The sequence below is a fragment of the Pinus tabuliformis genome, chromosome 8, assembly GCF_031772625.1.
Source record: "Pinus tabuliformis cultivar Carrire ecotype Pingquan chromosome 8, CPIR1, whole genome shotgun sequence".
Taxonomy (NCBI): domain Eukaryota; kingdom Viridiplantae; phylum Streptophyta; class Pinopsida; order Pinales; family Pinaceae; genus Pinus; species Pinus tabuliformis.
In genome coordinates, this window is record NC_142294.1 from 240,900,398 (window position 1) to 240,916,472 (window position 16,075).

The 16,075-nt window shown below is 36.6% G+C and overlaps 1 protein-coding gene across 1 annotated transcript in view; it reads right to left on the reverse strand.

The window, feature by feature from the left end:
• Window positions 1–15,871, reverse strand: part of LOC149235036 (uncharacterized) — a 30,467-nt gene extending 14,596 nt beyond the window's left edge. The window contains exons 1-4 of the mRNA XM_089368439.1: window positions 15,442–15,871; window positions 14,372–15,252; window positions 13,935–13,989; window positions 12,592–13,700 (exon numbers count right to left, since the gene is read on the reverse strand). Coding sequence (XP_089224565.1) covers window positions 12,592–13,700; window positions 13,935–13,989; window positions 14,372–15,252; window positions 15,442–15,871 — 2,475 coding nt within the window. The remainder of the gene's footprint in view (window positions 1–12,591; window positions 13,701–13,934; window positions 13,990–14,371; window positions 15,253–15,441) is intronic.
• Window positions 15,872–16,075: the final 204 nt, after the last annotated feature.

Here is a 16,075-nt window from a genome sequence, read left to right on the forward strand (position 1 = left end):
AGGTTTATGTTTATGTTGTTTGAGTTTATTAAAGTTAACGATGTGCATTTTTTCTTATTAAAAATTGGAGATTAAATATATTTATCCGTATAGATTTATCTTGATCACAGATATATCAAGAGCTAAGAGGGATCCAATCTTTTTAGGTGAAAATCTCTTTTAGTATGCAAAACTTGAAAAATTATTTGTAGCTCGAGAAATTTAATCCCTCTCGTCACTTTATATATATATATATATAATTTTTCATTGTTTAAATTTATTTTTTGAATGCATAAAAGAATTCAACACCTTGTATCTCCTTGGACAATTAGATTGTGTAGACTACATAGCTTAAATTTGTATTTCAAACAAACTGTTGTTATGTTTAAGACAAAATTGATAAAAAAATATACCCAAAAAATGACCAAAATGTAGAATAATGAAGCTATTTGAAATGTTTTGACACCACCATAGATGTATCTTAACTCTGTATCTACCAAGAGTCAAGAGTGATTAAATCTCTCAAGATGCAAACCTATTTTGAGTGCAAAACTTGAAGAAAAATTTTCATCTTGAGAGATTCATTTTGTCTCAATGCTTAGTAGAACTGGAGTGAAGATTGATCTATTCTGGTTCTTAACAATATTATTTATATTCTTACTTTTAATTTGATTCAAACCTTGATACACACACACACACATTTTGTTTTCATTTTTTGTGATTAGGTTGAGCTTAGGCTGGAGCTAGTCCGTTTATTGGATGGAAAGGGAATATTCAAGCTACAATGGGATGCTATCACCATGATTGTGTGAAGCTCGGTTGAGCTTGGATGCCTATTGGGATAACTTTTAATTCTCCCAAATTAGCTTCCATCCTCCACCCTTATATATATATATATATATATATATATATATATATATATATATATATATATATATATTAATTACTTAGTTAAGGATATGAATCGATATTATTTAACTTTATTTAATTTTGATATGCATATTGTGATATTTTGGGAAAAAAAATACTTGTAATTTTATTACTAGAAACAAAATTACAATGTAATAAATTGAATAGAATAGATTTATTATTTTTGTTATTTTTTTTTTTTTTTTTTTTTTTTATAAATTTATGACACTATAACATCTCTTCCATACTAAGCACAATAAATTAAGCATATAGAACATTACTAAGAAGTAGGAAGCAATTAAAATGTATATATGTGTGTGTATTTACTTTCCCCTTGTTTGTGTGTTTATTTTATTTAAAGTGGATATTAAAATATAAAGTTTCTCAAGGTTAGATAGTAAAATATTTTTTTTAGTCAATATAAAAATTATATATATATCTATATATATATATATATATATATATATATATATATATATATATATATATATATATATATAAACCCAATAGCTTGCCTGACATGTAACTACTAGTAAACCTTTGGGGGTCTACGACGTGTCCTCTTCTCCATAAATAAGGTCACAATAAGGGGGATTTGAACCTTGGATCTCTCATTTTTCACATTACTTCGATCACTAATTGAGCTACGCCGCCAAGGCGAAAATATATGTATTTTTGAAAGAAAACCTAGAATTGTTACATTTCTTCATAATTTCCAATAATCCTCGTTGAATTAAACACGAAGGCTCAATCCAGTCTCTCAGAAAATGACCCTATAATACAATTTTTTCATTCCCATTCCATTTTAAAATTTTCCAAAACACCCCCAAAATTAAAATGCATTTACATTCCAATTTCATATTTACCAGAGGGGTTTTACATGCATAATTACATTATCAAATTGAGGTTGACTCCCATTTCCTTTTTTGGACCCCTGTTCACGAGTCGATGTAGATTTTTAAAACATGCATGATTTGGGAATGACTTTCAAGTTTTTTATTCAATTCAACCTTTGACTCTCTTCTTTTCTAGAGTATCTTCCTTGACCCTTCTTGTTGCTTTTTGTTTCATGGCTGGATGAATCGTCTCCCCCACTCAAATTCTTTTTGGCATTCCTGGTTAAAATTCTGGACCATGTATTTGATCCTTTTACTACTGCTAGAGAACTTGTTGAATCTTGCCTTAGTGTGCCCTGAGGGTTTTCTTTTTGAACTGAAACTGGAGGCACTAGTGTTTTGTTTACCCTCATAACATAAAGACTTTCTTCAACATTATCACATTTGAATCCCAATGTAGGAGACTTGGGGATCAACTCCGTTCTCGGTTGATTAGGGTTCTTTATAAGAGTTTTCTCTACTTCATTCACTTCCCTTTCCTCATGCTCCGTATTTTCTACTTCTTCAACTGGTGTTCCTTTATTCAAATTAGAATTTGAGTCATCTTGATTGTCTTCCCCTTGATTTTGAAGAACTTTGAAAGGGTTTGTAGAATCATAGACATTCCATTATTATTTCGGGTATTCATTTGCTATTTTACCCTGATTTCCTCCTCGCCCTTGCATCTACCATTGCTCCCCTTGATATTCATTTGATTCAAGGCCATTGTTGCTAGAGGACTTTGAGCAGTTTCTAACAAAGTGGCCATATTCATGATAATATCAACATTTAAAATGGATATTTTCAAAATCAAGGGTTTTCCTATGGATCCAATCCCCTAGGGTTAGATCGACGTCAGGCATCAAGCATTTTTCCAGATCTACCTCCACATATATATTGGCACATGTAAATTGGGATCCCTCAGGTTCTACCCTATCTAAGTATTTTCCAACCCTATTTCCTATTGCCCTTAGGCAATAATCACTCTAACAAGACAAAGGAAGTTGGGGAAATTTAACCCATACAAGTACTGCAATTAGGATGTCCTCATCAGGGTTTAAATATAAAATCCACTTATTCAGATACATGCCTCTAGATCCAAAAAATTAAGGACCATTCCTGAAAATCACATTTTTGTCTTCTTTAAAATCAAACAAAAAAGTGAAGAATTTGTTACCACAGGCATACAAGGTAAAAAAAAATTCATCATTGATCTCCAAGTATTTTCGACCAAGACATCCATTGATTTGATCAAGAGGATCTCGTTAGAGCAGTTACACAAGTTTAGTTCATCGTCAGTGTGCAGTTCATGGGCATCGTTTTGTCGTCGTCAGTAATGTGGTCATTGGGTGGTGTCACATTGTGAAAATTTTATTGTAAAAGGGTTTATGTTAATTTGATGTATCAAGTCCTAAAAGACTTGTATCAAACATTGTAATAAAGCCTAAACACCTAATCTACAAACCTATGGTGAAAAAAACGATGTAACACCTAGTCTACAATCCTAATCCTAACCCTCATACATTATAAACACATTACATAAACAAATACATTGCAAAAAACATTATAATTCCAACCCACAGTCCTAACCCCTAGGATTTGGAGACCGCAATGGAACCGCGCGCTATGTGACCAAACAGCTAAGCAACGAAGGTTACATAAAACGGTTCCTGCAGCAGTTAGCCGCGTTAGAACCACGTAGCATGTGAACAGTTAGATGTAAACCGCGGTAGTCAGCTGAAAACTAAGCGGAGGTTACATAACCACGGCATGAAAACCGCAAGCATATAAATGAGCAGTAACCATAGACCGGAACCGTCGGAGGGCAACCACACAAGTGGCAGTCAGTCGGTAAAATGCCAATCAAACCCACTGTTTACATGGGCCGTTAGCCAAGAGTGCGCCGTTAGTTAAACCACCTGCAATTTATGTTTATCGAAAGTTCTAAAATGGGTTTTTTGGTTATTTTTGTCATTAAACTAATTCAAGGACCTTGTAACAAATCCCTAGGTGTCAAACAATGACAAGATCGAAGCATATGAACCCCTTTTGCTAGCTCATTCACCCCTAAACTTGCCATGAAGGAGTTCGAATGCATTTGCAGGGTTGTAAAGGCAATTTTTCTCATTGAAGATGGGGAGAGTGGTTTTTTGAGTTGTGTATGCAGATTCTAGAGGATATAGGCTGTTTTGTTTTCAGTGTAACAGGAGCATAGAGAGTCAAAATTGGGAACCAAGACAAGCACTGGAAAGCTAATTTAGAGAACTTTCTTGTGACAGTGACCAAAAGTGCCTGTGTGCATGATCAGTTTGGTAAATTTTCTATGTAATCAACCTCCTCGGATTCAATCCTAATAAAGTGGTCTCCCATCTTGAAAGTGGACCTGGAGACGTAGTCCATCAGGGATGAACTCCGTAATCAATCTTGCTGTCTGGTATCACTGTGTTTTGCTGCTTTTCACTTTTGTTTTTACATCTTTCTTATGTTTATCATCTGTCGTAAAGTCTTTCTTCTCAAGCAGTTCTCACAGTTTAAGTACTTTAAGTTAACATTCAGTTCACTGTTGGCATAATCAATTCTACTTCAGTTTAACATATGATCATTTCAGATCATATAATTTGGTATCAGAGCAGGTTGCATTTGTAGAATTTGTCAGTGAATGTTAACCAGGTCAAAGTTACAACATGGAGAAGGAATCCTCGAGGAGATTGATCCAAATATTGGAAAGTGAAGAGTCGCTCATAAGTCGACCATGACAGGATCTGATGCAGGTGAAAATCCTAAAACTAAGATGAGCGATGAACAGTTTCAGCAAGCATTCTTGACTATGCAGCAGATGTTGGGAGAACTCTACGAAGATAAGAAGGCGAGAGATGCAGCTTCTTCTTCAAAGACATCAAAGAAGGACAAAGGTAAAGGCAAGGCTGATAAACCTCCTTCACCTCCATCATCTCCATCATCATCATCTTCTTCTTCTTATTCCAGTGCAGAATCTGAAACAAAAAAGAAACCTAAGAAAACATCTGTTTTAAAACTTGATGTAAAATTTGAGTTACCTATTTATGATGGTGAAATGAATCCTGAAAAGCTAGATAACTGGATTAAGCAGCTAGAAGTGTATTGTCGTATTCAGAACATTTCTGACAATAAAACAAAAAATCAGTTAGCTACACTTAGAATGGGGGGAACAACTTTAATATAGTGGGAAAGTAAAACTCAAATAGATGTACAGTGGAAAGGTAAAGTCATCTCTTCATGGCTAAGTTTTTAAAAGCTCTTAGGAAATAATTCCATCCTTTAAGATACATGCAGCAAGATGTTATTGATTGGCAACATTTGAGGCAAGGTAAAGGGCATAGTGTTCAGGAGTTTACTCAGGAGATAAAAAAGAAATCATTGGCACTTGGTATTTCATTGGATACACATGAAACTTTATTAAAATACATCGACAATTTACATTCATATTTGCTATTTGCAGCATACATTATTGATGTTTAATCCCGATGATTTTGATGAAGTGTGTGTTCAAGCTATACGTGTTGAATTAGGTGGCAAACCATTCAAGTTTTCATAGAAACCATCTAGGCAATTGGAAATCAAGGATTCAAAAGACAGCAAGAAGAAGGGCAATCTGAAGGGAAAGAGATCAATGACAACTCAGAAGGAAGGTGAAAGACCTACTTGTACTCATTTCCAGAGGATCAAACATGATGAGTCCAAATGTTGGAAACTTCACCCAGAACTCAGACCAAAGAAGTTTCAGAAGAAGAAAGGTGAAAAGAAGGCCAATACAACAATCCAACAAGATTTGGGCTTCGACTTAGGTGATGAAGGTAAAATAACTACAATTGTTTCAACAGGTAAAACTTCTGATACTGGTTCAAGTTCTAGCACTTCTATACCTTCTTCAAACTGAAATCATATTAATGAGGATAAAATGGTTGAACTATTTCACATAAGGATAACTTCTAAGCACACAAAGATAGATAAATTATTTGATAGTGGATCACAAGAAAATTTAATATCTGAAGATTTAGTTAAGAAATTGGGTTTTGAGACACATAATCATCCAAGACCATACCCTCTAGGTTGGTTAAAGACTCAGATTAATGTCACAAAGCAGTGTCAGTTAAAATTTGCCATAACAAATAACTACATTGATGAAGTGGATTTAGATGTGATTCCAACATATATATGTGGAGTGGTGTTAGGAAGTCCTTATCTCTATGATCGTGATGTCGTGTTTTATAGGAAAGAGCATAAATATCATCTTAAGAAAGATGGGATTGAATTTATTGTCAGGGCACATAAACTTAAAACACACTTGGATTTAGTTTCAGTTAATCAGATGAAGAGATTAATAAGTTCAAGTAAGAAATATGTACTTATGGTTGTAAAAGAACAACATAAGGATCGACAAGATGTTTTTCCAGTTTGTGAATCTCAGTTCAAAGATAGATTGGTTAAAGTGGTAGATTTTTTTCAAAATATATTTAAGGAACCAAAAAATATTCCTCCTAAAAGAGAAATACAACATGAAATACAATTAATGTCTAATGCCCCTCTTCCTAATATTGGAATGTATCGACTATCAGTTATAGAGAACGAAGAAATAAAGAAACAAATCTAAGAATTGATTGAAAAAGGTTTTATTCGACCTCGTTCATCTCCATGTGGCTCACCCATAATTTTGGTTCCTAAGAAACACGAGACATGGAGAATGTGTGTCGACTTCAGGAACTTAAACAAGATAACAATAAAAAATAGGTATCCTCTTCCCAAGATAGATGATTTACTTGATCAACTGAAAAATGATGTCTATTTCACTAAGTTATATTTAAGAAGTGGGTATCATCAAATCTGCATAGCAGAATATGACATCTGGAAGACTGCATTCAAAACTAGAGAGGGACTTTTTGAATGGGTGGTAATGCCTTTTGGTTTGTGTAATGCAACAACAACTTTCATGCGTGTTATGAATGATGTTTTCCACCCATACATTGATAAATTTTTCATAATATACTTAGATGACATTCTGATTTTTAGTTCCAGTATAGAAGAGCATGTTAAGCATGTTAAGCAGGTTTTCGAAGTATTGCACAGAGAAAATTTGTACCTTAAACTTTCCAAATGTGAGTTTGGGAAAACTTCACTGAATTATCTTGGTTACATAGTTGGAGGTGGAAGTTTAAAAATAGATCTAGCTAAAATCGATGTGATTGTTAAGTGGCCAAGACCACAAAATGTGACTGAAGTTAGAAGTTTTTTAGGTGCAATTCAGTATTGGAGAAAATTTATTGCTCAGTTTTCTTTGATTGCTTCACCATTACATGCTTTAACAGGTTCTAAAGTTCCCTTTCAGTGGGGAGGTAAACAACAAAAATCTTTTGATACACTTAAGAAGAAAATAGTCACAACACCAATCTTAGCTTTACCAGATATTCAACAACCATTTGAAATTGAAATAGATGCTAGTGGTTATGCAATGGGTGTAGTCTTACTTCAAAAAGGGAAACCAATTTGTTTTCATTCAGAAAATTTTTCTAAGGCAGTAATGAATTATCCGACATATGATAAAGAACTATTTGCTTTGGTTGAAAGTGTTAAGAAGTGGAAACATTATTTAATGGGTAAGGAAATAGTGATTCACACAGATCATCAACTGCTTTAGTACCTTCAATCTCAAACTAAGTTGCAACAATCTCGTCATTATAGATGGATGGGATTTCTTCAGCAATTTCACTTAGTAATTAAGTACAAGAAAGGTGTCACAAACAAAGTAGTTGATATGTTGTCTAGACCATCTTTGAATGCTTCAGTAGTGCTGCATAGTACTTTAGAGCATGAAAGTTATACAGAAAAATATAGTACGAATGCTGATTTCAAAGATAGTTATGAATCACTAACTCATGGTGCTCAGGTGGAAGAGATCAATTATCATGTTCATGACAGGTTGTTATATCATTTGGGTAAGTTATGCATACCACAGACAGAAAGAGTGCATGTTGTCCGGGAAGCACATTCTTCTCGCATTTCAGGACATTTTGGAGTAAGCAAAATAATGGCACAAGTTCAAAGGTATTGTTACTGGCCTCGTATGTATGAAACTGTTGCTAAATACATTAAAGGATGTGTGATGTGTTCTACCAACAAACCAAGCAATCAAAATATTGGTTTGTACATGCCACTTCCAGTTCCTTTGCGACCATGGGACAATATTTCCATGGATTTTGTTGGAGGACTTCCTATGTCTAGGAGAGGGCATGATTACCTGTATGTTGTGGTTGATAGATTCAACAAGATGTGTATTCTTGTTCCATGCAAAAAGCAAGTGACAGCTGAACAGACTGCAAAGATGTTCTTTGATCAGGTATGGGTTCATTTTGGGTTACCTACTTCCATTATTTCTGATCGAGACACTCGTTTTGTAGGAGAATTTTGGTCCACTTTATGGGAACTCATGGACACAAAGCTGAAGAAGAGCACAACTTTTCATCCACAGGCCGACGGACAAACCGAAGTGGTGAATATGACAGTCATACATATTCTCTAAGGTTATTGCAGTAAACATCCTAAGTTGTGGGATGAATATTTACCTTATGTGCAACATGCTTACAATCGAGCCTTACATTCATCAACTAATCGATCGCCATTCGAAACATGTTTTGGGTATCTACCGAAGTCACCGATGGATTTCATGTTTGGTGAAGAGGATAAAGTGGGTGAACATGATGATGCGAACAAAGCAGTTAAGTTCATTCAACATATACAATAGATACATGCAACAGTGCAGGATCAATTAGAGAAGAGTCAAGCCAAGTATAAAATGCGCCATGACAAGCATTGATTTGATCATCATTTTCAGGTCGACGATCAGGTATGGTTGTATATCAGTAAAGACAGGTTGAAAGGAGAAGGTAAGAAATTGAAACCTATCAGGTATGGCCCTTTCAAGATTATGGAAAATATTGGAAATAATGCATTTCGATTAAATTTACCTCCTTACATGCGAATTTACTCAGTTGTAAATGTGGAAAATCTGAAATTGTATGAACCTCTGATGGTCATGGATCCCATGGAAGATACACATATTCCGACTATTGATGATTTGGAACCTGAGTATATGAATGAGTTGCCGGAAGATATCATCTTGGACATGAAGATTCAATCTTCGAGTAGGACTCAAGGGCATGAATCCGAGCAAGGCAAGGTGGATGGAAATATGAAAAGTTAGGGAACTGTACCCTCACTTGATATCTGCTTAAAATGAAAATTTTATGGTCCAAAAGCTTTCAAGTGGAGAGGATTGATCTAGGAGGATCTCATCAGAGCAGTTACACAGGTTCAGTTCATTGTCAGTGTGCAGTTCATGGGCATCATTCAATCATCGTCAGTAATGTGTGGTTCAGTAATGTGGTCATTGAGTGGTGTCACATTGTGACAATTTTATTGTAAAAGGGTTTATTTTAATTTGATGTATCAAGTCCTAAAAGATTTGTATCAAACATTGTAATAAAGCCTAAACACCTAATCTACAAACCTATGGTGAAAAAAGCGATGTAACACCTAGTTTAAAATCCTAATCCTAACCCTCAGACATTATAAACACATTACATAAACAAATACATTGCAGAAAACATTATAATTCCAACCCATAGTCCTAACCTCCGGGCTTGGAGACTGCAACGGAACCATGTGCTATGTGACCAAACAACGAAGTGACAGAGGTTACATAAAATGATTCCCGTAGCAAATAGCCTCATCGGAACCACGTAGCATGTGAACAGTCAGCTGTAAACTGTGGAAGTCAGCTAAAACTGGGCGGAGGTTACATAACCATGACATGAAAACCACAAGCATATGAATGAGCAGTAATCATAGACCGGAACCGCGGGAGGGTAATCGCGTAGGTGGCAGTCAGTCAGTCGACTGCCAATCAAACTTGCTGTTCACATGGGCCGTTAGCCAAGAGCGTGCCGTTAGTTAAACCACCTACAGTTTATGTTTATCCAAAGTTCTAAAATGGGTTTTTTTGGTTATTTTTGTCATTAAACTAATTCGAGGACCTTGTAACAAATCCCTAGGTGTCAAAAAATGACAAGATTGAGGCATATGAACCCATTTTGCTAGCTCATTCAATCCTAAACTTGGCATGAAGGAGTTCGAATGCATTTTCAGGGTTATAAAGGCAGTTTTTCTCATTGAAGATGGGGAGAGTGATTTTTTGAGTTTTGTATGCAGAATCTGGAGGATATAGGCTGTTTTGTTTTCAATGTAACATGAGCATTAGGAGTCAGAATTGGGAACCAAGACAGGCATTGGAAAGATAATTCAAAGAGATTTCTTGTGACAGTGACCAGAAGTGCCTATGTGCACGATCAGTCTGGTAAATTTTCTGTGTAATCAATCTCATTGGATTCAATCCTAATAAAGTGGTTGCCCCTCTTGAAAGCAGACCCAGAGACGTAGTCCATCAGGGACGAACTCCGTAATCAATATTGCTGTCTGGTATCACTGTGTTTTGTTGCTTTTCACTTCTGTTTTTACATATTTCTTATATTTATCATCCGTCGTAAAGTCTTTCTTCTCAAGTAGTTCTCACGGTTTAAGCACTTTAAGTTAACATTCAGTTCACTGTTGGCATAATCAATTCTACTTTAGTTTAACATATGATCATTTCAGATCATGATTGCGGGGATGGCCACATCCTAGTAAATTTTCCAATCAAAGTCCTCTCTGAATATGCAAGAATCATCCTTCGAACCCCCTTGGGGAGGGCCACAGAGGGGATGCCTTCAACTCTTTTAACAAACTTAGAATTCATATCAAATGAATAGGCTTGTTTTGACAAGGAAACCACAAGAGATTTGAATGTGACTGCCTCATCTACATGTGAAGGAGGAGGGGGAGGACCCCTCTCTAGGGACACCATCGTGACATAGGGTTTCTACAGTCAACTTTTTGCCAGGAAATCACATTTAGAAGTTGTTTTATTTCGAAATATATTAATAACATAGACATTTAAAATATTTATTTAAAGGAGATATCGATTTTTTTTTAATATAAATATATATGAATTTGATGTTAAAATCCATTGATAATATGGATATTGAAATATTTTATTTAAAAGAGACATTGAAATATGTTATAATGTAAAGAAATTATACATCTTTTTCTCTCTTTCAATTACTTTAGCTCTATCTATATAAAGTTGATACAAAATTATGTTATTTAAGACACTCAATGAAATATCTTATTTACGGATCATACTATTTTGTTACTAATATATATATTTTTAAAACGTCACATGTCAACTCTATGTTGAACATGGAATGGATTGCACATCTCTTTCATATTGGGAGTAATATCTATATTATTTTAGATTGCATGTGTTAGTAATATATATATTTTTAAAACGTCACATGTCAACTCTATGTTGAACATGGAATGAATTGCACATCTCTTTCATATTGGGGAGTAATATCTATATTATTTTAGATTGCATGTGTCAAACTCCATATTGAATAGTGGAGGAATTACAAATCTATGTCATATTAAAAAGTAGGACAGCAATTATAAATGAAATCAAATATTTTTTCTTCACAATTACATTATTCCCCTCAATATATAAAAATGATGTAAAATAAAAGTGGATATTGAAGTAGTTTATTTATAGTTCACATTGAAATATTTTTACTTATTAATAATTTTTAATTTGTTAATTTAAGTATTATTATTTTATTAATTTTAATTACATTTCTCACTCATACTAGATTGTAAAGCGTCTTTCAACATAGTAAGAACTTTTTTTTTTCAATTATTTTCTATATTATATAAATACTTTTTTTTTTTTTTTTTTTTTTTTTTTTTTTCCCATGGGAAAAAGTCGTAATTTCTATTAGTATAAAGAAATTACATTTTGTAGATGCCAATGCATATTCATATGGAGGCTGCTGAGCCTGTAGAGTTCACAGTCTGTAGATCTGAAAGATTGTCTAGAAGTCTCCACGCAGGGAGTCTACAAAATCTGTACTGGTTTGACTATGATTTGATCAAAAATTAAGTCCTGCTCTACGCAGAGAGCGACATATAAACTATATACTACCAAAAAAAGAGTTGTTAATCATGTCCATACAGTGGTCATATATACATGATAATACAAAAAACAGTGCTTGCTGTATGTGGGCCTTATAGCCCATTTCCTATGGGATCATCAAAAGGTCTATGATAATGCTGATAGAAAGTTCCATCTATCTCCTCCTGTATCAACCAGTCATTTCCTTGTCTGTGCGCTGCTTCTTTGGATAGTTGATCTGCGACTGTGTTTTGTTCCCTGTAGATGTGTTGACAGACAAATGATTCAAAAGAAGTAATCAGTCTTTTTGCTTCATCTAATATATGCCTCAATGAAAATGCATAGCAATGAGATGCATCATTCAGCCAGTTGCAAACAATTTTAGAATCTCCAAATAGTTGCAGGTGTCTGAATGCAAAGTGAATGATATGTTTTGCCGTGCATAGTTCAGCAAAGTTATTGGTGCCTCTGCCTAGGTTGATTTGGATCTTGTAGCAGTGCAATTCATTGAGATAAAGGATGGCTCCACCCCCACAGCCTGCTTCCTGAGCGGAGCCATCGAAATAAGCCCAGGGCTTGGTTTTATCTATGATCTCAGGTCTGATGGAGCGGGGGGGGGGGGGGGGGGGTAGAGGAATCCACTTTGGGGAGCAAGTCAAAGTCTGCAATCGTGTAGTGCAAAATAGCAGGCCAATGGGGGATCTTTAAGTTAAAGATGGCCTGGTTACGCGTAATCCATAAAGCCCAGCATACCAGCAAAGGTATGTTAATGAATTTTCCAAAGTGATTTTGACACCAATCAATCCAAGCTTCCATGAGAGTGTTCCCTTGCCAGTTCTTTAAACTTGGATAGTGAGAGATGAGGGATTGCCAAAATACTATAGCTGTGCTGCAATTTAAGAATAGATGCTCTGTACTTTCTTCTTCCCTGCGGCATAAATGGCATCGGAAGGGACCATAAAATGATCTCTTCATTAGATTGGTTCCGGTAGGAATCTTATCGAAGAGGATATTCCACATCAGTAAGCGTGTGCGAGGAGCAGCCTTAAGCTTCCAGAGCGTTTTCCAGGTTGGGAGGATGTCCCGAGGCTTGAAGGGTTCCATGAGCCTTTTATAACCTTGTCTTGGGGTGTATAATCCATGTTTAGCAAAGGCCCAAATGATCTCATCTGGTCCTTCTGTAAGCCTGATATGAGCCTGGGTAAGGGCATCTGTATAATCTTGCCATTCGAGCTGCCACTGAACATGTATCTCCAATGCTTGCGCTAATATCCATGCCTGTTGGAGAAAGGTAGAGTTGTCGTTATCGCCGATGTGCTTTATGTGTGTTACTCCTCTGCTATGTAGATATCTTATAAGGTCTGCAGATAATCTATGGGCATTGCCACAACCGACCCACGGGACCAATCCAATTCGAACAACATTTCCTTCCTTTATACGCCATGTAATTCCTTCTCGCAGAAGTGATAGTGAGCCTATGACCGCTTTCCAGATATTAGATATGTTATGAATAGTTCCATGTTGCAGACGGAACCAGTCCATTAAATTCAATGGCTTGATGTATTTTACTTGGGCAACACGGGTCCAGAGACTGTTTGTGGTGAGGAGCTGCCACCCAAGCTTGGCTGCTAATGCTCTGGAGAATAGATCAAGCCTCTTTATGCCCCATCCTCCCCAACTTTTGGGTTTTGCAATGATGTCCCATTTAACCCAGGCAAAAAGCTTCCCCGGTTGATGTCCTTTCCAAAGAAATCGACAACATATGCTTTGTAATCGGCTCAATATACCTTTTGGTATCCAGGCCAAGGTCATCCAGTAGACTGGAGTGGCTTCAATAACTGCTTTAATGAGAACCAATCTGCCTGCTCGAGAGAGATATTTGTGATACCATACCTGTAGTCTTTTTTCCACTTTCGCTATGAGCCAAGTCTAGTCTGCTATCCTGTATCCGAGTGGTTTTAATCTAAAACCCAGGTACTTTATCCCATCTGTCAAATTCAATGAGGTGAAAGGGAAGCGCTGTGATGCAAAAGTGAATTCATGTTGTGTGCATCCGACTGTAGTAATCGTTGACTTGCTATCATTGATCCTCATACCTGTAGCTTGTTGGAAAAGTAGGATTAAGTTATGAAGAGTAGTGGTTCCCCAATGCTGCCATTTAAGAATATTAGAATATCATGTCAACAAATAATAGATGAGTGAGATAAAAATTATCCGCAATTTTAATGCCAGTCAGTTGATTTCTATCCCGAGCAGATGTAATAATCCTACTTAATCCTTCCATAATAAGCAAGAATAGCAGGGGTGAGAGTAGACATCCCTGTCTGAGGCCCCTCTCTGAGGTGAAAAAAGAAGTAGCTTCGCCATTGAGTAGCACACTGTAGGACACATCAGTGATGCAGCTCATCATCCATTTGATATATTCATAGGGAAAACCAAGATGAGTCAACAACAGTCTAATATAGAGCCAGTTTGTTCTATCAAAAGCCTTGGATAGGTCCACTTTCAGTATCATTCCTTTCTGTTTTTTGACCTGCAAAGTATGCATGAGTTCTTGTGCAGTAGCAATAGCTTCGTGAATCTGTCTGTGATGAAGGAAGGCAAATTTCTCTGGGGATATGTGCCGAGAAAGAATGGGCTTCAGGCGGTTGGCTATGATCTTGGCAATGATCTTGTATAGGCAGTTACAGAGGGATATGGGACGGAAATCATCGAAAGAGACAGGATTGTTCGATTTAGGGATAAGTGCAATGAATGTGGATTTGATGGCAGAGGATATTCTGCCCCTCCTTCTGCAATTCTCCACAATCTTAAGAAGGTCATTCCCTAGGATTTCAAAGAAAGCGATGTAAAACTCGATGGTCCACCCATCTGGGCCTGGGCTTTTATCTTTTTTAAACCATTTTATAGTTGCCTCCAATTCATCCATAGTCACTTCCTTCAGTAGTTCTTCCGAATCTTCTTGAAGCACAAACCTGGGGAAATGTTCAGCCACCCTCATGATCTCCATGATATTTATATCTCTAGGAGCTTTGTATATACCCATGAAGTGCTCTGTTTCTAACCTGGCCAGGTTCTTCTGAGATGAAACTGGATGCCCTCGCTCATCCCGCAGTTCCCAAATAGTATTGATGTATTTGCGTCCATTGGCAAATTTATGATAAAAATTTGTGTTATCATCCCCCTCTGTGAGCCATATTGCCCTGCTCCTTAATATCCAACTTTCTTCTCTTTCCTTCAAAATATGTGAGCGCTTCGCAATGAGAGAGGAGTACTGTTCTTTGCTCTCTGCAGTGGGGAAGGTCCCAACTAATGAGTCCTCGAGTGAAGCGATGACTCTTTCAGCCTCCCTCAGAGTATTGTCATCACGGATACGCTTCTGATGTGCCCGGATTTTAGATATCCTCTTAAGTTCTGATAATTTTCTAACGAATCCTTATGCATGATCCTCATTTTCCCCAATATGGTTGGTTTGCCAATAGTTAGTTACCAACTGTACGTATGAGGGGTCCTTTAACCAAGAGGCATTAAATTTAAAGGGGCTCTTGATCTTATGATTAATGTCGACCATTTCTAAGAAAATTGGTCGATGGTCCGATATGCCTCCAGTTCCAACCCATTGACGAATGCGGGGGAGTCTGTTGTGAAGTGACTCCTTGATAAGAAATCTGTCAAGTCTTCTGGCCAAGCTTTGATCTCCACTGCGGTTGTTTGTCCAGGTATACTGTATTCTGGCAGAAGGAATGTCCACCCACTGGTGTTCCTCCAGTAGATTGGAAATAGTGTCTGATAAAGAGTCTACCTGCGCCAAGTGTCCCCATGATTCACAGAATCCCAGTGAGAAATTTAAATCGCCTCCAAGTATAATGTTATCTGCCTGAAGTAATTCCGATTCCAGTAAGGTTCTCCAATAATTTGCTCTGTCAGCACAAGGGCCATAGACATTGATGATGCGAATGTCCATCTCAATGGAATAAGCCAAAATGTCTAAGCCAATGAATCCTCTGCCTCCCCAAATATTCCTGATCTCCATTGCTTTGTTACTAATCCCAATGGCTAAGCCTCCGGATCTCCCGGACGCATCCAGTGCATGGAAGGTCCAATTGGGCAGCCAGGAGTTGAGAGTATGGATAAGAGGTTTGGCCAAACAGAGGGATTCTTGAAGAAAAATAATATCCGGCTGTGATGTGGTAAGCAATCTCCTGAGTGCTAGTTTTTTGGCCAAACTAGCAAACCC